This window comes from Micromesistius poutassou (assembly GCF_964030765.1).
Source record: "Micromesistius poutassou genome assembly, chromosome: 6".
NCBI classification, from domain to species: domain Eukaryota; kingdom Metazoa; phylum Chordata; class Actinopteri; order Gadiformes; family Gadidae; genus Micromesistius; species Micromesistius poutassou.
The window spans coordinates 12,427,360-12,449,313 of NC_140276.1; the positions used below are offsets into that span (position 1 = coordinate 12,427,360).

A 21,954-nucleotide genomic window follows, 5' to 3' on the forward strand; every position below is an offset into this window, starting at 1 on the left:
TTAACGGCAGATCTTGAAAGCCGTTTTCACAACCGAGACTCTTCGCATACTGTCGGCCTATCGGATCGGAAGCGGCGCCCCTGACTGTGCGGCCCTCCTTGTGTGTCCCAGCTGTCGGAGAGCCCCGCCTGCCCGCCCCCCTGTCACCCCGCCGAGACGGCGGAGATCAATCAGTACGACCTGGCAGACGCCTTGATTGACACGGAGAGGAGCCAACGGGAGGAGGGGCCAGAGTCAGGTAACGAAGCGTCACTCTCAGTCTCGTACCGCGACGATGGACGCAGGATCGTCGCATCGCATTGGTCTACCCCCTGCTGTTTCATTCTATGTTCACAATACTCACAATACTACACAATACACAGTACTTAAAAAAAGTAATTCCTCCACCGACGCGTGCGGACCCCCAGGTTCCCCCTCAGTCCCGCGGGCGGACCCCGTATCCGTCTACCTCTTCCCGGGAGAGGCCCCCAAGCGCCGGCCCTCCTTCCCGCCGGTGGACGGCGGCGGCGAGGAGGAGGAGGAGGAGGAGGAGGCAGAGGAGGAGGAGGAGGAGCCAGACCTGGAGCTGGACGGGCTGGTCGCCACGGCGACGGAGGTCCAGGCCGACGGGTTGTCCCAGGAGGGATCTGACGGCTCCACGGACAACGACGACTTCTGCATCCTGGAGGCTCCGGGCATCGGAATACCGGTCAGGATCGGGTGTTTGCCTGGTCGACACTATTTTCGTACTCTTTTTCGTACTATATTTTATTGCCATTGTAAAGTGCATATTTATGCACCGTACAATGTGCAAGACTTGTGATTTCAAGCTAGATAAAATAAGAAACAAAACTCCCCATTGCTCCTCACCCTTCTCTCTCCTTCCAAATACTCTTTCTTTCTTTCTTTCTTTCTTTCTTTCTTTCTTTCTTTCTTTCTTTCTTTCTTTCTTTCTTTCTTTTCTCACCCCCCCCTCCCCAAAGTGTGTCATGATGTGTTTAAGAGCACATTTCTAACTCAGTTATTTAGCATATTGTACCTTTTTCTTTATAACCAAATGTAGTATTATTATTGTTACAAGTAGTATCCTACGTGTCCTCATGGAGCCCCCCCCCTGTATCAGTCCAGGGACGGGGAGCCCGTGGTGACGGTGCTGGCCCCGGGGCCCATCAGGGTGAAGGAGGGCCACTTCTCGCGGCCGCGGGGCAGCGCCGACCTGCTGCGGGCCCCCAGCGGCTTCCCGGTCCCCCAGAGCCGCGTGGTGCTGCGGGAGGTCTCCGTGGTCTGGCACCTCTACGGCGGCAAGGACTTCGGGGGCCGGCCACTGTCCATACACGCCGCGCAGGCTAATAGGTAAACACTCACTCACTCACTCACTCACTCACTCACTCACTCACTCACTCACTCACTCACTCACTCACTCACTCACATACACTCCCAATTTCAGTTTCATGTCAGTTGGGGAGAATGAAAACATCTTTTTCGTGTCATCATTTACTCTGTATCTCGTCTCATAATACTTTCAGCTAAAAAAGAAACGGTGACGCAAATAAAGGCAAATAAATAAAATGAAACCTAAGATGAGGACCAATCCCATTTTTCACCCTCCATGTTCAAGAGTTTACAATCCACCAATGCCACTCCTTTCCTCCCCTCCTGTCCTCCTCCCTCCCCCCTCCTTTTGCCCCCCCTACCCCCCCCCCCCCCCCCCCCCCGCCTCTCTCCAGGGGTCGCTCCGTGCCGGCGGGTGTGCGCTGCTCCCCCTCCCGCTCCGCCGGCCCCTCCCGACCCCAGAACTCGTGGCGCTGGGCCGGGGGCAGCGGCCGGCAGCACACCCTCCTCATGGAGATCCAGCTCTCCAAGGTGAGTGTGACCACGCAGCGCCCCTCCTTGGAGATACCGGCTCTCCAAGGTGAGTCCGCCCACTGCTCCTCCTTGGAGATCCTGGCTCTCCAAGGTGAGTCCGCCCACTGCTCCTCCCATCGAGCTGACTGGCAGCGGCGCCACCGCGGACCTCTGCGTTCCTCTGGAGTGAACCGTTTACCGTTTGTGTTCCCCCCCCCCCAGGTGTCCTTCCAGCACGAGTCCTACCCGGCGGTGGCGTCGGGCCCCGAGGGCGAGGGCCTGGCCGGGGGCCTGGGCGGGGAGCAGCCCCTCTCCCGGCAGGTGTTCATCGTCCAGGAGCTGGAGGTCCGGGACCGCCTGGCCTCCTCCCAGCTCAACAAGTTCCTCTACCTCTACACCAGCGAGAGCATGCCCCGCCGGGCCCACTCCAACATGGTGAGAGAGAGAGAGAGAGAGAGCGCCCCACCGGGCCCACTCCAACATGGAGAGGGGGAGAGAGACCAGAGAGGGGGAGTCAGAGACCGGAGAGGGAGGAGAGGTAGAGGAAGGGAGTGTGAGACACAAGAGAGAGAGAAGGAGAGCTGGAGAGTGTTTAGAGACAGGGAAAGAGTGAGCGATGGAGGGAGTGAAAGACGGAGACAGAGTGAGACACTGAACAAGAGAGTGTGAGAGGCCGAGAAAGAGTGAGGGAGACGGGGACGGCGTGGGAGAGTGTGGGGGACGGTGAGAGTGAGAGATGAGAGAGGGCGGGGTTATTACTGTGATCTGTGCTCCTGACGCCCGTGGCTCCGTGTGTGTCGCAGCTGACGGTGAAGGCGCTGCAGGTGTGCCCGGAGTCCGGCCTGGGGGGCCCCGAGTGCTGCCTGAGGGTCAGCCTGCTCCCCCTCCGCCTCAACATCGACCAGGTCAGCCTCCATGAGCAACACAAGACCCCCCCCCCCCCCCCGGAGAGAGACCGTTTCCCCTCAAGGAGAAATACAAATCCACTCACCCTCGTATAGTCACATTTACGTATGTAGCAGACGCTTTTATCCAAAGCGACTTTCAATAAGTACATTTGTCAGAAGAAGGGGAAACAATATATCTCTGTCGGTACAGTAAGGATGTTCATAGTACCGAGTGCCAAGCACTAACAATCACTAGGTTAACCCATTCCCCGTATACAACAAAGATAGCTTAGGATAGGATAAGACGCTACACAACTAAGTACTATAGGTACGAAGTACTAAGTAAGTACTAACTAAGTACTAAGTACGACATACAATAAGTGCGTGCATTAAGGGCCAGGACGTACAACATACAATAAGTGCATGGGGAGGCGGTGGCTCTGCAGGGTCTAGGTGAGCTCTGAACAGGTGAGTCTTGAGTCTCATTTGGAAGCTGGCGAGCGACTCTGCGGTCCTGACGTCGGCAGGGAACTCGTTCCACCAGTGCGGTGGCAAAGCAGAGAACATGGTCACACGCTGCACAATGTCGGATCTAGTCCCGCCTCGGCCTTCCCTCTTCTTGTTAAGTTTACTCTGAGGCGCCGCTGCTCCACTGAACAGGATTGGACAGGATTGTTTTTATGGCTTAACTGTGTGTCTCCTCTCCCAGGACGCCCTGTTCTTCCTGAAGGACTACTTCAGTAACCTGGCCTCCCTGGTGAACCCTTACCTGCCCGTAGACCCTGCAGCTGAAGGTGAGCCTCACGTTCTGGAAGGGGATCTGAACACGACGTCTATAGACGAGCTCATATCACAGGGCTGACGTCATATCCTAAGCGTGTCACGAGTGTCAAGGCCAGCTCAGTGATGTTTCAAACATGATGTGTGTGTCTGATCCCCAGTGAAGGCAGACTCCGCCCAGAAGGCGAGCGAGGAGGCGGAGTCGGGCGGCGGTCTGGGTCCTGACCTCGCGGCCTCCGTGGAAACCACCTACAGCGAGCAGAGCTCCTCCTCCGCCGGCTCCACCTCCTCCTCCGACCAGCCAATCTACTTCCGGTATTTAAATCACCTTTTCATACCGTTTGCTTTCTATAGGCTTTCGGGGGCAATAAGGCCTACTCTCCTTAAATCAACGCACTTAGTAGTATAAACCGTCTTTATATTTTTATTTTTATAAAACAAGTATAAACCATGGATAAATGGATTTAAATGTTTGACTTGATTTGCAGGGAGTTCCGTTTCATCTCGGAGGTGCCCATCTGGCTGGACTACCACGGCAAACACATGGTCATAGAGCAGGTGAGGGCGTGACGGAGCGCTGAACCGGTCGCCATGACGACGGCTGCGCGTACTGCTGCACCTCCTCTTTGTGGCTCCAGGAGACGTCGGTTCCTTTAGGTTTAACGGTGTCCGCTCTCCTCAGGGGACGTTTGCGGGCATCCTGATTGGCCTGGCCCAGCTCAACTGCTCCGAGCTGAAGCTGAAGAGGCTGTGCTGCAGACACGGGTACGAGCCCCCCTCACCCCCCCCCCCCCCCCCTCTCTCTCTCCTGCCTCCATACTGGTCACTCGTCACATGGACCATGTTCCTTAATGGTTACAATGGGACTGGAGCTCATTATTGACTCGGTACTCACAAGGATAACCAAGGTCCCAGCATGTTCTTCACAGAATGCTAAATCGTAGTTTCTAATTGATTTCTGTCTTGAAAATTCTAAACGGTTGCCGTTGAATCGGCTTATTAACATAGATCCTTGCTTGAATTGCTTTGACAAGTAGGTCTCTCATCAGACGTTATGCACATATGAAGTCATATGAATGTCATTACAAAGGAAACATGATTATTCATAACGGTTCTAAAGCGACGTGGAGTCTGCGTGTGATTGGCTCCAGCTCAAGTACTACTCTACAGTTCTTCTGATCATCTCAGTGGTCTCTTGGTCCCCCCCCCAGGCTGCTGGGCGTGGACAAGGTGATCCAGTACGCCGTCAGCGAGTGGCTGACCGACATCCGCAAGAACCAACTGCCGGGGATCCTGGGAGGCGTGGGCCCCATGCATTCTGTAGTCCAGCTGTGTACGTCGTTCCCCCTCACCACCCCCCCCCCACACACACACACACCCAAACAGGGAGGCCAAGAACGTAAGCAGGTGTCTGACTGACCTGGTTCCCCCTCTGCCCCCCCCCCCCCCCCCCCTCCAGTCCACGGCGTCAGGGACCTGTTCTGGATGCCCATCGAGCAGTACAGGAAGGACGGCCGCATTATCCGCGGCCTCCAGCGCGGGGCGGCGTCCTTCGGCACGTCCACCGCCTCGGCCGCGCTGGAGCTCAGCAACCGGCTGGTGCAGGCCATCCAGGTACCCGGCCCCCCCCCCCCCCCCCCACCGCCGCCGCCACCACCGTCGGCTGGGGGCCCCCGAGAGACTCGAGTGTTAGGAGAGAAGCATTAGATCGTGGTCATGCTGGTCCCTATAAACGACATGTCTCGGAAGAATACGTGAAATGGGGCCGTAGGTGTTTGGAAAAAAAGTGTATTAATGTGATTTAAAGGGAATCTAATCAGCATTGGTGACGTATTTATAAAAATATATTCATTTTTTCACAGATCAAATGTAAACAAGGCATTTGATGTCCAATGCGATGAGGCGTATGTGTTCCCATAGCGATGCGTGTTCATCCATTCATGACGTTGCAGTTGACGGCGATGTGTGATTCTCCTCCATCCCCACCCCCCCCCCCTCCCGCACTCCGCAGGCAACGGCGGAGACGGTGTACGACATCCTGTCCCCCACCCCTCCGCTGGCGCGCTACAGCATCACAGAGGGCCGGGCCCCGGCCGGCCGGCCCCGCCGCGCCATGCAGCCCGCCGACCTGCGGGAGGGCGTGGCCAAGGCCTACGACACCGTCAGAGAGGTGCGTCTCTTCCCCGCCTGCTCAGCGCTTCGTTCACGGCAAAACCGTCCAGACCAGGACGGACGCACGAGGGCGTACGCTTCCTATAGGGCTGCCTGGTTCTGCTGCCGTTCAGTTCAAAGTCAAAGTCAGCTTGATTGTCAATTACAACAAATGTACAAGAGGAATAGAAGAACCGACATGTCGTTTCTCTCTGAACCTGCGGTGCATTAAGTATGGAGGATAAGATTTTTTCAAGTGAAATAAAATGAGTTAAGTAATATTGACAATGAATAAAAGGGCGTGAGTCGGGGCGTGTGGTCGCTCAGACCCTTTTGTTTCTATGTTCTTCCTGGCTGCGTGCGTCATCTGGAGCGTATTTCCCCCGTCGAGTTTCATTCACTACATCCGTGTTTAGGTTCTGCTCTGCATCGACCACATGTGTAAGGCGCTGATCGGACGGCCCAGGTGTGGATTCCAGAGGTTAATGATCGCTGAACTCTCCGAACTAATCTAATTGGAGAGTTCATCTCCATTGGAAATGGACGGATAGAGGAAAGGAAGGTTCACCTCCCTATGAAAGAGTAAATATGTTTTAATGAGGCCAAGTCGCGGGGCGGTGTGAATTGGGAGTTTGTGACGCATTCAGTGATTCTCCGCTTCCTGGCGGTTTTGGCGTGAGGTTGTTGTAGTCTGAGTTATGATTTATACCTGGAATATTGGCTAATGTCACTGAAGGGAGGAAGTTCAGCTTTAAATCACTGGCCCCAGTAAAGTACGCCCAACTGGCACCATCACTGGCGCCAGTCATCACGTGTTCACCTCTGGACTCAGCCTCTCCCTCTCTCCTCCTCTCCCTCTCTCCTCCGCTCCCTCTCTCCCTCTCTCCCTCTCCCCTCTCCTCTCCTCCTCCCCCTCTCCTCTCCTCCCTCCCCTCCTCTCCTCTCCACTCCCTCCTCTCTCCCCCTCTCTCCCTCTCTCCTCCCCAGGGGGTGATTGACACGGCGCAGACCCTGTGCGACGTGGCGTCGCGGGGCCACGAGCAGAAGGGCCTCCCGGGGGCGGTGGGCGGCGTCCTGCGGCAGATCCCGCCCACCGTGGTGCGCCCCCTCATCGTGGCCTCGGAGGCCACGTCCAACCTGCTGGGCGGCATGCGCAACCAGATCAAACCGGACGCGCGCAAGGAGGACTTCCTGAAGTGGCGCACGGAGGAAGGCCAAGAGTGATCTGTGTGTGTCTGTGTGTGTGTCTGTGTGTGTGTCTGTGTGTGTGTCTGTGTGTGTCTGTGTGTGTGTGTGTGTGTGTGTGTGTGTGTGTGTGCGTGTGCGAGTGTGATCATATACTCGATCGGGTCTAACAGCGCTTTGGAAAGTGTTAAAGGGAGTGAACCGAGCGACCGGATGCACGCGTTTGCTTTGCAGAGAAACTGAGTGTTTGTCCTGATGCAAAAATCAAGAGAAACCGCAAAAACAGAATGACAACTGCTACTCGAAATGACTTATGTCCAGTATTTTACACATCTCGCTTCCTTCACACACACATTTCAACTTCTGATGCAATCGGGTAGATCCCATCACGTCCCCCCAGTTAGTCCCCCAGTTAGTCTCCCAGTTAGTACACCAGTTAGTCCCCCAGTTAGAACAGCAGTATGCTCTTTCTCTCCCTTGCTCCTTTGTTATTCTTTGGTGAATTATGCAAACGTATCAACACCACACTCGTGTTCCTCGTGCTCCTGTCCCACACGCTTACGGCCGCGTGGGACGTGCCCTTTGACCTTTCCCCTCCCCCTTCAGCCACCACATGTCTAAACTGGTTCAGACGGCGCTCGATGAGGAGCAGAGATGTTCTCGTAGCAGAGCGGTCGTCTGTAGTCGTCTGGAGGTGGAGGGGAGCCCGGTGAACGGAGACGTCTCTTGCTCTGCCCCAGTGCTCTGTGCCATAAACGCTTGCTATAAAGTGCTCTTTTTTATATAAAAAGAAAAGGAAGAAAAAAAAAGGCGGCCTTCGTTGATCACATTTTCTATAACACTAATCCCTCGCGGCTCACGTTCATGCGTATCGCGGAGTGGCGAACGGGGTCGTGTTCTATCGCAGTCTTTGTCGTGTCGTCCCATCGAAGCCATGTGGATTCATGGTCTCTGTGAAAGGGGCGACATTAGTGCTTCTGTTCTGTTCCCATGGAGACCTCGACGGGCATGGAGAGCTGTATTAATCTGGTCTCTTTCAAAGCTCATTTTAGTTGCCTTCCTTCTCTTTTCTTTTCATTAGTATTATTCGGCAGTGAACTCTTTCTGAATTCTGCGTTTTACACATTGTTCTTTGTATTATTGTGCCGTGTAAAGTCAGAAACTGTAAGGGCTACTGATTCCACATTTGGCAGATAGGTTCAAATTTCCTCATGCCACAAAAACCTGTTTCATGTTGTGGGGACAGCATTCTTCATCCACTCTCCAACTCCAACCAACTCGCCTTTTTTAAATATTTTAAAATAGATTTCTCAATCTAATGATTAAATCCAGGCATCCACAAATTTAGGTATACAGAGCTGAAAGAAGTCCATTTATGTTTTTGATAGTCCGTCCTGCTAGAATTGCCCAGTTTCAATATATTGTGGCCTGTTGGACATCACCGACTATAGATTTTACAACAAGTAACTATTGAACCCACTCCCGGTCAAAATGCACTGATCAACTCGCAGTGTTCTGCTGCCTTCCACCAATAGGTGGCGCTGTAGCATCTTTTAATGGCCCTCGGCCTCCTCATCGTAACATCTCGCAGGGTGCAACGCTTGAGAAAGAGCTGGGAGGCAATGTACCGGTGTAATGGGATCTGGGTATATAGCAGGTCACGGAATGTCAGTTGAAACATGAGTCAAATGGTCATTTATTTTACATTCTCGTGTTCGCACCTGAAATTCACTTTCATGATGTCACATTATTAGTTTCCTTGGATACAGGTGGCATTGTGGTGCTTGGAACCCTTAATGGCTGCTTGCAGCAATATTTTACTTTGTTTTGCTATTGTAATATTTTGTTAAGCATTAGTATCAATTGTTTTCATATTAATGGAATTGTGTAAATCTAAGTCTGGTGGTAGTGAACGGAAAGATAATTGGAAGGTGTGGTCGAAAAAAAGTGTGTGTGTGTGTGTGTGTGTGTGTGTGTGTGTGTGTGTGTGTGTGTGTGTGTGTGTGTGTGTGTGTGTGTGTGTGTGTGTGTGTGTGTGTGTGTGTGTGTGTGTGTGTGTGTGTGTGTGTGTGTGTGTGTGTATTGCATGTTAATGAGGGTAATTGGTTAACTAGGCCTGTTACAGCTCTCGTGTGTATTTACTATATCATACGCAGTATGAATGACCTGTATAATACAAAGATGATGCATATACTAATTAAAACATGAATAAAAAATTATTATAAAAAAAATGTTGTGACGACGTTTTTTCCTTAAACTTACTAACTATTACTAGTAACAATACCATTCATTTCGCTGGTAATTCTATCGATTTTAAAAAGTTCACTAGTAATTCCCTTCGGGAACCTTTTGTAAGTAAATGTTTCGGGGAACACTGAAGCGACGCACTGAGGGAACTTCCGGTTCACATGTGATGTTTTTCAGAGCAGGCTTATTGAAACAACCTGACAGCTCACAGACGAACTGAACAATAAGTGTCCCGCACAGTCGACCGTGTCCGCACGTTGAAGAGCACCGTACACACACCGCCACCTTTAAACATGAAGCTGCTGACGCACAACATGCTGACGTCCCACGTGAAGGGGGTGACCAAGGGCTACCCGCTGCTCATCAAGGTACACACACACACACACACACACACACACACACACACACACACACACACACACACACACACACACACACACACACACACACACACACACACACACACACACACACACACACACACACACACACACACACACACACACGTGTGTGTGATACATACGTGTGTGTGTGTGTGTGTGATACATACGTGTGTGTGTGTGTGTGTGTGAGATACATACGTGTGTGTGTGTGTGTTATTTTAACCCTTCTAATTCAGCAGATGGTGTTTTATTTTGCCGGCCACGTACGTCTGGTCTAAATTATAGTTCCCTTTGCGTCAGAATGGTCTAACTCTAATGGTGAAGATTTAAATGGGGAACTCATCTCATCTTCAATCCACTTATCCGGGGTCGGGTCGCGGGGGCCGCAGCCCTAGCAGCGGGCCCCAGACTCCAGTGTGGAGATATAATCTCTCCACCTAGTCCTGGGGCTTCCCCGAGGTCTCCTCCCCGCTGGACGGGCCTTGAACACCGCCCTAGGCACCCAGGGGGCATCCTGACCAGACGCCTGATAGCCCCATGTTAATGTCTCTGGGGAGGCCTGGTTATCTTTAGATACTGAGCAATGATGAATCGCTGAACGACAAAGTCACATTCCCATTAAAGGGGACTTATTATACCACTAGGTGTGAGTGAGATTAGCCATTACAAGCCGTTTTGAAAATGTGCCGCTTCTGACATCACAGGTGGGCGTGTCCACCTAGATGTGTGCTGGATAGATCAGTCTACCAGCCTGCCCAGTGGACTGTAGCAAACATTGCTCATCTGTCCGTCACACATCTAGGTGGACAGGCCCACCTGTGATGTCAGCGGCACATTTTTGAAACGGCTTGTAATGGCTAATCACACCACACCTGGTGGTATAATATGGGACCTTTAACACAATCACACCTTGCTTTTTTTTTTCTTTTGCTTTTTTTAAGTGTTGTGTTAAAATGTGGTTGGAATTCCACTGATGGTTGGTGTGTCTTCCCTTCTCCTAGGCCACAGAGGTGAAGGTGAACGAGGTGGAGTTCAACTCCCAGTTTGTGAGCCGGATGATCCCCAAGCTGGAGTGGAGCGCTCTGGTGCAGGCGGCTGAAGGGGTGAGCCGGGGGTCCGGGGGGGGGGTCACTGCTGGGCAGGTCTTTCCACATCTTGCTACAAGGACTTCCAACGTTGTCCAACATTTCAAGCTCGCACAAACTCTATAGTTCCACCAAGCCAAGATGGATATGTGCCGTCGTAATCGTCCCCTAATCCTCTGTCCTCTGTGTCACTAACCGAAGAACATCTTGTTTAAAAAGTGTGTGTGTGTGTGTGTGTGTGTGTGTGTGTGTGTGTGTGTGTGTGTGTGTGTGTGTGTGTGTGTGTGTGTGTGTGTGTGTGTGTGTGTGTGTGTGTGTGTGTGTGTGTGGATTTGTCTAGAGTTTTTTTTTATTATTTGAAGACAGTATATATTAAACTGAGAGTATATGTCATGTCACAATTTATACCAGTCATTTCCTTTGAGCTGCAGCCCTGAAGACAGTATATTAAAACACTAGTAATAATAGTGTTGTAATACTGTTGACTCATACGTCTGCCCCCCCCCCCCCCCCCCAGCTGGGCCATCTGGAGGACCTCCCTGCTGAGCTTGTGGCCGACTACGAGAACAACGAAGAGTTCCTGAAGAAGGTCCACAAAGTGCTGCTGGAGGTACACCGGTTCTCTTTACTATCTGTGTGTGTGATGCACATCTGTGCTTATTTTTTAAGACGGATAGTAAATGTCCAGATGTGTGTGTACATGAGTATACGTCCCAAATGAAATCAAATTGACACAGAGAATGTCTCTATGGTTACATCATGCAGCATTTTTCTGCCAAAGTAATCTATGCGGCCACGCGTTTAACCGGTTTGTTGCGGTTGCCCTCAGGTGGAGGTGGTGGAGGGGAGCCTGCAGTGCCCGGAGTCCGGCCGGGAGTTCCCCATCTCCCGGGGGGTCCCCAACATGCTGCTCAACGAGGATGAGGTCTAGAGACCCTGAGGATCTGATGTGTGATTTCAAAGAACAGTAAATCCGGACTCTGGCGCGACCCCGGTACACATCGGGGCGGCGTCGCGGTCTTATTGTTTTGGCTTTCTTCCTTCGGATCAAGTTTCCCGGACACCGTTTTCATCCAGAGGAGGGGATTTCAGTTGGATTTATTTTTATAAGTGTTATGTTTGTTTTAGCTCGTTTTGGTTCTTTTTCTCAATAAAAATGTTATTCCTGATGTCCATGTCTGCTGTATTCCTGACTGGTGGGGCCAGATGGAGAATGGGGAGATGAGCCAGGGCAGAGAAGTGTTTTGGTGCAGGAGAACTAGACTCTCAGAGGTCTGAACCCTCTGTCTACACCAGCTCTCTAATCAGCTCTGGGTCCGTGCAGTACTGAGACATGACGTGGCAGTCGCTCGGCTATATTCGTCTTCGGAAAGCGGCCGTGAAGAGTAGACGTTGTTTTCATGGATTTTCTTCCCCTTTTTTTTTCTTTCAAAAAATAAAAGCTGGAAGGTGCAGTATTCACCGTTGACCACCGGGGGCGCATGTCTCTGATCGGCGGTGCGCCCAGGGTTTTGCGGTCGACCTTATTGACTTGGCTTTTTACTGTGCGATGGCTTCCAGCGACTTTTTAGATCCACGTAGACAAATTAACTACGAGGCAAAGTCTGTTGACATAATTTCGAGTCTCGGCTGCCCCTCGAGCCTTCAAGTTGGAACAAGCTCCTATTTGTTTCCATGCAGCGTGTTATCATTTGCAGAGGAGAGACGGGAGGGAGCGAGAGAGAGGGTGAGGGAGACAGAGAGAGAGAGGGAGGGAGAGACGGGGGGTACATAGCTGTGCCACCACCATACACTGAGAAGGAGAGAAGGCTGCCTGCTCCTCCTCGTCTCATGTAGGCCTATCCCTCTATTTGCATGCCTATCTCTCTCCCTCCCTCTCCCTCTACCTTCCCCTTCTACTTGGCAATTACAGGGCTTCACCCGCGACTATAATAACGGTCTGATGGGATGGCAGCAAAGCGGCAATAAAAACCTCCCTGACAGATTAACGGTCTCTTTCTCCGCAGCTGTAATTAACAGTAAGCCTCAGGAGGGCGAAATAATAGACGGAAGGCTGAATATAGCGATAGAAAAGAGATATGCAATTTAATAATAAAGATTGTACACGCCTTTGTAACTTTCCATTTTAAATAATTACAATACAGTTCAGAGCAAAGTGTTATTCAGCACGATGGGAGACTGGAGAGTTATCCTCTCTTGCGGAGGAGAGATTGTTTGAGTTTCCTGGATTGATTATTTGAGGGGTAATTGAGTTTTGGCCCTGAAATGCCCTAGAATAAATACTTACTATGTAGAGAGAGAGGGGGGGGGGGGTTGCCAACACTTTACTCCTTTTTTTTTGGAGATGCCTATCTTGCATAATCATACCCTCAATATCCTTGGTGTCACGTCTCCAACCGCCTCCCCTCCTTCCTCTCCTCTCTCCTCTCTCCTCTCCTCTCCTCTCCCCTCTCTCTGCACATCGTGAGGACCTCTTCAGTGGAGCCTTGGGTCTCAGGCTCTGTACAGCCGGCTGACTGTCAGCACGCCATCCGCCCCCACACTGCTGAACCCAATGTGGCACTCGGACGTGGAAAAAGGTGGATCACTGAACTGAAACTCAGTTGACCTGATGGAGGCCTAACTGTGTGATTTATTGAGCCGTTGGTGCTCAAGGGGTCCCGGGCAGCACAAAGGCGCCCTTTCATCGAGAGATTTGATTTTGTCGACTTTTTTATGTGTGGCAGAAGGTTGTAGCGTCACGTTGACCCGAGTGGAAGCTTGGAGGACGAGTTGGACACTGGTGGACATTCTGTCTACATTAAATGTTTTTTATGGACTCCTTTCGGGCAATGGGAGGATCTCCGAAGACCTGTAGCTCGAGTGGTTGGACTGTTGAACGGATTTGGACCCAATGCTTTTAGATCCCTCTCCTGGTGGACTGCGTGGAAGAAAAACGCGACAACTCCAATTTATTTTATTTAAGAGAACATCATCTTGTATTTCGGATATCTGCGACATGGGCTGAGCTCTGTGCTGGTCGCTCGTGATGAGTTTTTTCCCGGATCGATATTAATCTCTGAAGATGTCTGTCGGAAGCCTCTAAGTGACTCCGCGGTGGTTTGTATTTGGAGGCTTTACGCAACGACGCACCGGCAGAGGAGCCGCGGGGGCGCACGACACACCGAGGACTGGTCTGGTGCGCGACCCGGGGAACCCAGCGCTCACTCCGGACCATGTATCTCATCCGCCTCCTCTTCCTGCTGCTGAGGCTGGCGGTCACCCTCGACGGGCTCAACACCTGCCAGTTTTTCAACCTGGATGAGCAGAAGTCCAAACGCATCGAGGCGGTCCGCGGGCAAATCCTTAGCAAGCTCCGCATCAGGAGTCCACCGGCCAGGCAAGAGACCCCCCCGACCGACACGGTGCCCCCCGAGGTCATGCTCCTCTACAACAGCACGAGGGAGCTGCTCAAAGAGCGCGCGCGTCAGGCCGAGTCCGCGTGCGACCGCGAGAGTAGCGAAGAGGATTATTACGCAAAAGAGGTGCAACGTATTGACATGTTGCCGCCCCGGGCAGATACCAGTGAGTCATTCTCCTAGTCCCAGGACTCTAAACAAGTCCTGTGACTGACCTTTTAATGAGCAAAACATGCAATTTAGCCTATTATGATCTGAGTAAGGCGTGCGTAAAAGGCACCGCAATCAGCTTGCCAGTCCTTTGTCCAGTTTCTAATTTGACCTAAAGCTATAATTACAGTTATTGTCTGTTTATAGCCTCTTATCATCATCCATAATGTCTGCGATGATGATGCTCTGTCTCGACACACACCGCGGAATCAGAAACCACCGCGCCAGCAACAACAGTTGCTGGCGACAGCAACGAACAACAGTTTGGAATCTGCTTCACATGCCCTTCCTCGCTCTGCGCTACCCAGTTTTCCACCCAAACATTACTTTTTTGTGTCTCTAAGTGTATCTTTCCTCTCCGGGTGCCCAGATGTGGTGAACCCGGAGAAGCCCAGTCCCCACTACAGGACGGTCCACTTCGACGTCAGCGGCGTGGAGCTTGCCAACAGCACCCTGGTGAAGGCCGAGTTCCGGATCTTCCGGGCCCCGAACCCGCAGGCCCGCGCTACCGAACAGAGAGTAGAGGTCTATCAGGTATGAACGTCTCACAGAGCGCCCCAGCGTCCTAGGGGCGGATCTACAGGGGGGCAAGGGGGGCCAGCCGCCCCCCACTTTAGAGCCTTGCCCCCAGCTGCCCCACTAACTTTTGTGTCCTTAAAAAATATGTCTATATAATTATTTTTAAATAAACCGCCACCTCCACTTTCTCAAGCCTCCCAAAGCGTTGAGACAAACAACAAATTAACCAAAGGTGTATAAAAGTGAAACGCTAACCCATATTCTAGATCTGCCACCGCAGCGCCCCCGATGCTCCCTGTAACGTTCCCCACCATCACGATGCAGTACCAAGCCAGAATATATAATTTCTGTTTATAGTGCGTATGCAGCAGAAAAACTGTTTCTTTTAAGCAATGGACAAGAAAGTTATAGTCGAGAAATACACATTTCTACATATTTCATTGTTTTTGAGGTGGCATTATGGTGTGCAATTTTTTTATTAAACATTTGGTTGCAGCTCTTAACATGAACCCAGTGCAGACAACTTGAAATGACAACCAACCTACAATGTCAACCAATATGTGTTTATCTGCACAGCTAGTCAGTCTTTCATTGTGTGTGTGTGTGTGTGTGTGTGTGTGTGTGTGTGTGTGTGTGTGTGTGTGTGTGTGATCAGTTGCTGATGCCTGATGAGGAGAGCATCTCCACGCAGCGCTACGTGGACTCCCGGAACGTGCAGCCGCGGGCTAAAGGGAGCTGGATGTCTGTGGAGGTCACGGAGACGGTGAAGGACTGGCTGGGAGACACAGGTGAGAACACACCTCCACCCCCACACCTCCACCCCCACACCTCCACCCCCAGACCTCCACCTCCACACCTCCACCCCCACACCTCCACCCCCACACCTCCACCCCCACACCTCCACCTCTACCTCCAGACCTCCACCCCCACACCTCCACCTCCACCCCCACACCTCCACCCCAGACCTCCACCCCACACCTCTACCCCACACCTCCACCCCAGACCTCCACCCCAGACCTCCACCCCCACACCTCCACCTCCACCCCCACACCTCCACCCCAGACCTCCACCCCCAGACCTCCACCTCCACACCTCCACCTCCAGACCTCCACCCCCACACCTCCACCCCCAGACCTCCACCCCAGACCTCCACCTTCAGAGCACACCTCCACCCCCAGACCTCCACCTCCACACCTCCACCTCCACACCTCCACCTCCAGACCTCCACCCCCACACCTCCACCCCCAGACCACATGTTATTGTTAAATCCTCTTATCATGTTGTGTTTATGTGCTGTTCTCTGTGAGAAAATATGGAAACGTCTTTTGTACCTTATACTCTCTCCTCTGCGCTAACACTTTATACTTTAACCTCGGTGCACTTTGTAGCCCCATTGTCTGTTATCCATTCTAATCTCTCTCTTCCGTCCATCCCTCCCGTCGTCGTGGCGACCAGAGAAGAACCTGGGCCTGAGGCTGAGCGTCCACTGCCCCTGCTGCACCTTCGTCCCGTCCACCAATAACATCCTGCCCAACAAGAGCGAGGAGCTGGAGGCGCTGTTCGCAGGTGTCTGATCACGCACACACACGCACACACACACGCACGCATGCACGTGTGAACACGCACGCACAAACGCACGCACGGACGCACACACGGACGCACGGACGCACGGACGCAAGTGCGAACACACACATACTCACGCACATACACATACACACACACACACACACACACACACACACGCATGCATGCATGGACGCAAGTGCGAACACACACGTAGTCATGTACGCATGCACACACACACACACGCACACACACACACACACACGCACACACACACACACACACACACACGCTCGCATGAGCGTGCAAACACACATGCACGGTGTCATAGTAGGGGTGTGATAGTTGGAGAGTGATAGTTGGAGAGTGATAGTAGGGGTGTGATAGTTGGAGGGTGATAGTTGGAGAGTGATAGTAGGGGTGTGATAGTTGGAGGGTGATAGTTGGAGGGTGATAGTAGGGGCGTGATAGTTGGGGTTTGATAGTAGTATATATCATCACAGGGGTTTTATTGAAGAATCCCTTTACTTGTATGGCTGTATTAAGTTTTATAATACTTTGTATTAACATTTTTTAATACTTATACATGCAGTATGTGAAAACATTAATACATATATCTATACATATGTCCACACCCCCCAGGTGTGGACGACCTGCAGCTCCGACAGATGCAGCGGCCCGGACAGACCAAGGGCCAGCCCGACTTCAGCACCAAGACCCCCCACCTCATCCTCACCCTGCTGCCCAGCGACCGCGTGGACAACCCCACCAAGAGGAACCGCAAGAGGAGGGCGGCCGCCGTCGACTCCTCCACCTGCTCCCGGTAACCCCCCCCTCCCCCCCCCCCCCCATCTCCCCCCTCCCCCATCTCCCCCCTCCCCCCCCCTTCCTCCCTGTGCTCCAGTCCCACGGCAGTAGAAATGCCCCTAATTCAAAAAGCTAAGGGAGACGGGATCACATGAGTGGATGGGTCGTTTTTTTGCCGCTAATTCCGACCCGGGGAGCTTTTTTCGCGGGCTATTGTGTGTCAAAATAAAGAAGCGTCCCCTGGTTCCCTTGTTTAGACTGCCAAGCGAGCGGTCTGCAGTTGTTTTAATTTAGACAACCTCAGCACGGAGGAGATGGCCTGGCAGCCCCACTCCATCATTACCTCTGGCTGCCAGTTCCTCCACAGCCCTGCGTCCTCCACCCGTTTTTTAATTTTCCCATGACCAAACCCACGGGGCCCGGCCCCACCACCCCCGCTCCAATCCCCTCCAGAATCAATGGAGGTCCAAATTATATTCCAAAATAATATCCACAAAAACACTCCCTGTTGTTCTTTCCACCTCTCTTTGACTCAGGAATTCCGAGCAGGGCTGCTGCCTGCGCTCGCTCTACATCGACTTCCGGCGCGACCTCAACTGGAAGTGGATCCACGAACCCAAAGGCTACAAGGCCAACTTCTGCGCGGGCAGCTGCCCCTACCTGTGGAGCGCCGACAACCACTACAACATGGTGAGCGGGGATTGGCTGACGTGTTGATTTAGTAAGGCGACATCTGATTGGTTCGTTGATTACACTGCGTTATTTCAAATTCACTAAACCAAGGAATAATAATCGAATGATGTTTGTACAACACATCGCTTTGTGACCATATGCTGAAGCGCGATTGTGAGAAGGACCGCTGCACTCGCACCGAGCTCTTTGCGCTCGCTTATCGTAAAGAAGAAGAGTCAGCAAACCGTGAAACCAGCTATGCTATCGGGGCCCGCAGACTGCTCAGCGTGCCGTGTTTACGGCTGCAGTAACACAGTGGTTTGGGGAGGGTTGGTTAACCCCACACTCATAAATGTCCCATCACCTCGGCAACCTGGACCCCTGTAAACGCCGGCCATGAGGCCATGAGGCCCGCAGAGGGTTTAACACAGAGAGCTGGGAAAGGAAGGCCTTTCAGACGAGAAAATGAGCAGAAGATGGATTGGTTTGATTTAAGATCACTTGACTCAAAGAGCGTTTCCAAAGTTATATTCAGGGTATACCTGTATATAGAGTAAATGCCGCCCTGGTACCTTGGCTCAGTACAGTAATCAGCTTCAATTTAGTATTTTTAGGTTATGAAAATAACAAATCTGTGGTTGGGTCTGGTTGCGAGGGAGGGCGATGAGTTGGAGGAAAAACAACCTTGTTAAAGGTTAGGCTGTGGCTTCTTGCTTTATTTGCATAGATCTGTTTTCCTAGGTGGCTGTGTGGCGGAGGTATTTATATCTGTGTTACCTTTTCACCGGGCTGCGTGCAGTCCAATGGGCCAGTGGTTTATTCCACAACCAAATTCTTCTGACTACAGGACGATACATTCTGATATACTAATATATGCAGTTCCAAATATGTATTTCGGCCACAGGAGCTACTGGTTTTTATCAACCTTTCGGATGGGATTCATAACATATGAGACAGGAAGAATAGGATAGGTAAGATATTTTTTTCAATATGTTAGTTTTCTAAATTCAAAATTATGTTGGACTGCACTGGAGCTCACTGAAAGACATAACACACCTTACCTCAATCGCACTTTACTTTACTCAGACTTGACAGTGCATCTTTTGACTGTATTTATCGTTTCATGTGACGGTGTCTTGCAAGTCTTTTTTTCTCTCTTTCTTGAATCTAAAAAAAATGAACAACGGTGCCCAGAGTGACCCCAGTCTGACCCTACTATGCCATAAGTCATGTGACGACCTTCAGGAACCCCTGTTCTATCTCTGCCCCCCCCCCCCCTCCCATCCCAGATCCTCCCCCTGTACAACAAGATGAACCCCGAGGCGTCGGCGTCCCCGTGCTGCGTGCCCCAGGACCTGGAGCCCCTCACCATCGTGTACTTCATGGGTCGGACCCCCCGCGTGGAGCAGCTCTCCAACATGGTGGTCAAGTCCTGCAAGTGCCGCTGAGGCCCTGGGCAGGGGAGAGGGGGGGGGGGGGGGGGGGGGAGGGGGCGTTGGAGGTACCGATGGAGGAGAGAGTTTTGGCTAGATGGGCGAGTGAAAACGTCAACAACACAGGAGAGAGAGGGAGGGAGAGAGAGAGAAGGAGAGAGAAAGGGTGGAAGAGAGTTAGAGTAGGGTAGAGAGAGGGAGATGGGGGAGGGAGAGAGAGAGAGAGGGAGAGAGAGAGGGGGGAGAGAGAGAGAGCGGCTGGAAGAGATGGAGAGAGAGAGAGAGACAGAGAGAGAGTGGGTGGAAGAGAGTAAGAGATGGAGAGAGAGAGAGTGAGAGAGAGTGAGCGGTTTGTTCACCAACTTCATCACCCTTGTGTGGGAGATTTTGATTTATTTTTTGTTTTCTTCTTCGTTTTTATTCCTGCCTCATTAGAGGTCAGGAAAACTCTGGGTGGGGTTCAGGAGTCATAGTGTGGGGTTGGACCTGTTATCTGTAGCTGTTTACCCAGGAAATATTTTTGTTTTGAGGTTACTGACTGTATATAAATATATCAAATATATATATGCAACATTTATGACCCTCAGCAACAGAGTCATAAACTTCAGGGACCTGTATGTTGTTTTTCTTTGGGCATTTCAAGACTTATTGAAACACCCCTGTGTGTTTGTGTTTGTGTGTGTATGTGTGTGCGTGTGCATGTGCGTGTGTGCGTTGTGTGCGCGTGCGTGTGTGGGAATACTCGCACACTGAATCAATTGGTCCCTTCTAATCTTCCGTCTGTCTTTAGGTGGAGGTGATAATGATAGATGGGATTTGACAAAAGGGTGGAGAGGGTTTCTAAAAGCTTGAGAACTTTAGATGTAGAAAATAGAGAGAGAGAGAGAGAGAGAGGGAGAGAGAGAGAGCCAGAGAGAGAGAGAGCCAGAGAGAGAGAGAGAGAGGGAGAGGGCGATAGAGAGAGAGAGAGAGCCAGAGAGAGAGAGAGAGAGAGCCAGAGAGAGAGAGAGGGAGAGGGCGATAGTGAGAGAGAGAGAGCCAGAGAGAGAGAGAGCCAGAGAGAGAGAGAGCCAGAAAGAGAGAGCGAGCGAGAGCATGGGGCCAGCTCTCTGTGGCAGGAGGCTGAAATCTATGCCGACGTAAACAGGATGCGAACGATTTCCAGACACCGACCTGACCACTCACGGAACGCTGGGTTTAAATGCTCCCCTCATTCTCCCTCTCTATCTCTTGCTCTCTTGCTCTCTTGCTCGCTTGCTCTCGCTCGCTCTCTCTCTCTCTCTCTTGCTTGTTCTCTCTCGCCCTCCTTCTCCCACAGCTCTCTGAAACAGGGAGGACAGAGAGAGAGAGAGAGCGAGAGAGAGAGGGAGGCGGAGGGAAGAGGCTTTGACAGTGAGGCCTGGGATGATAGGGCTGGATCGGAGACAGCGGTACTTTTGGGTTAAGGTGGTGTTTTGCAGCCAGGGCAAATTTGTAACTATTTGGGTCTGGCTCAACGTTTTCCATAATCGCACTCTCCTGTGCATTTCCTGGACGTGCGTTCATTATCTGATGTAAAAAAAAAAAAAAAGGTTTACTGTCCTATCTCTACGCTGTCATTATCTCCTGTCGTTCCTATGGTTACCGTCGCTCACAACCAATCCACGCGGACAGAAGCAGACACACACGCACACGGAAGGACACAAACACGCACAAATACTCACAGACATACATTCATACATGTGCACACACACTGTAAAAACACACACAGTCTCTCTCTCTCTCTCTCTCTCTACACCCCAGGATCCACAGTGACCACTTTTGATAGAATGTCTGAACGCTGAAAATAAAAAAAAATCCCTGGGGCTCATTTTAAATATAGACCTTCTGGTATGTTGGTGGTTTTGTGCGTGTGTGTGTGTGTGCTAGTGCGTGTGCGTGGGTTCACTCCTCTGTGTGTGTGTGTGTGTGTGTGTGTGTGTGTGTGTGTGTGTGTGTACTTATGTCTGATTTCTCACATACGGTATGTATGTGAGAAAATCTGAAAGCAATGTGTGTGTGTGTGTGTGTGTGTGTGTGTGTGTGTGCGTGTTTGTTTGTTAGACCAAACAATCCTAACTGGCCTTTTTATTTTGTGTGATTTTGATTTTATTCTGTGTTACCTTCTTCACGAAAACCTGTTCTGTATGATGTCACTCTGCTGGGATTGAAACGTCTTTATTCTGGTGTTTGTTTAGGGCTGTTTTCTGTAAATTACTGGCTGACAATAAAGTTTGAACAAGAAAAACACAAGAGCGATGGCTGAAGTCTGATTGGCTGTTTCAGGACTGACTCGCTCGCTGACTGACTGTCCATACTTGTTGGCGATTTACTCAAACATATATGAAAAAAAAGTGTGATGAAGTATGGACATTTTATTTAGTATTTAGTATTTAGTAACTTCTGGGAGCCATTCCACATCTGCCGTTTAATTATCTCGAAACAACATCAAGGTTGGACCAAAGCAGTTCTATTTGGAAAGTGTGTGTGTGTGTGTGTGTGTGTGTGTGTGTGTGTGTGTGTGTGTGTTTTGGGGGTACTGGTTTTGGCGTGATGTGGTGAGCCCCCCAAGTAAACCAGGATCAGCATCTGTAAGTCTTTTGCACTTAACTACTGCTTGCTATATCCAACCTGTACTTATCCCTGTAGAAAGCTACTCTGTCACGCACGCACACACACACACACACACACACGCACACACACACACGGTGCCTCTGTCCTCTGGAGAGCGGGGGCGGGGGAGTCTGTTCAAACGTACACATGCATGCCTATACTAACTGTACATGCATACG

The 21,954-nt window shown here is 51.4% G+C and overlaps 3 protein-coding genes across 3 annotated transcripts in view; all 3 read left to right on the top strand.

The window, feature by feature from the left end:
* The window catches only part of atg2a (autophagy related 2A), a 28,659-nt gene extending 19,611 nt beyond the window's left edge, over positions 1-9,048 (top strand). The window contains exons 29-42 of the mRNA XM_084469851.1: positions 112-238; positions 408-688; positions 1,103-1,332; positions 1,707-1,842; positions 2,047-2,259; positions 2,628-2,729; positions 3,421-3,505; positions 3,653-3,806; positions 3,980-4,049; positions 4,174-4,256; positions 4,703-4,824; positions 4,951-5,105; positions 5,503-5,661; positions 6,630-9,048. Coding sequence (XP_084325977.1) covers positions 112-238; positions 408-688; positions 1,103-1,332; positions 1,707-1,842; positions 2,047-2,259; positions 2,628-2,729; positions 3,421-3,505; positions 3,653-3,806; positions 3,980-4,049; positions 4,174-4,256; positions 4,703-4,824; positions 4,951-5,105; positions 5,503-5,661; positions 6,630-6,866 — 2,154 coding nt within the window. The 3' untranslated portion in view covers positions 6,867-9,048. The remainder of the gene's footprint in view (positions 1-111; positions 239-407; positions 689-1,102; positions 1,333-1,706; positions 1,843-2,046; positions 2,260-2,627; positions 2,730-3,420; positions 3,506-3,652; positions 3,807-3,979; positions 4,050-4,173; positions 4,257-4,702; positions 4,825-4,950; positions 5,106-5,502; positions 5,662-6,629) is intronic.
* A 171-nt stretch (positions 9,049-9,219) lies between these two features.
* On the top strand, positions 9,220-11,711 carry trmt112 (tRNA methyltransferase activator subunit 11-2). The gene is made up of 4 exons (XM_084469971.1): positions 9,220-9,442; positions 10,459-10,560; positions 11,060-11,152; positions 11,372-11,711. The coding sequence occupies exons 1-4, from the start codon at positions 9,368-9,370 to the stop codon at positions 11,471-11,473; spliced, it is 372 nt and encodes a 123-aa protein (XP_084326097.1). The 5' UTR covers positions 9,220-9,367; the 3' UTR covers positions 11,474-11,711.
* A 2,046-nt stretch (positions 11,712-13,757) lies between these two features.
* Positions 13,758-19,159, top strand: tgfb5 (transforming growth factor, beta 5; the record flags this gene model as incomplete). The annotated part of the gene is made up of 7 exons (XM_084469460.1): positions 13,758-14,106; positions 14,521-14,684; positions 15,325-15,457; positions 16,125-16,235; positions 16,875-17,055; positions 17,576-17,729; positions 19,001-19,159. The coding sequence occupies 7 exons, from the start codon at positions 13,758-13,760 to the stop codon at positions 19,157-19,159; spliced, it is 1,251 nt and encodes a 416-aa protein (XP_084325586.1).
* Between the last annotated feature and the right edge of the window lie 2,795 nt (positions 19,160-21,954).

Coding starts and splice junctions, on each gene's coding strand:
- trmt112 (XM_084469971.1), top strand. CDS start 9,368: ATGAAGCTGCTGACGCACAACATGCTGACGTCCCACGTGAAGGGGGTG. Junction 10,561..11,059: donor TGGTGCAGGCGGCTGAAGGG/GTGAGCCGGGGG, acceptor CCCCCCCCCCAG/CTGGGCCATCTGGAGGACCT. Junction 11,153..11,371: donor TCCACAAAGTGCTGCTGGAG/GTACACCGGTTC, acceptor GGTTGCCCTCAG/GTGGAGGTGGTGGAGGGGAG.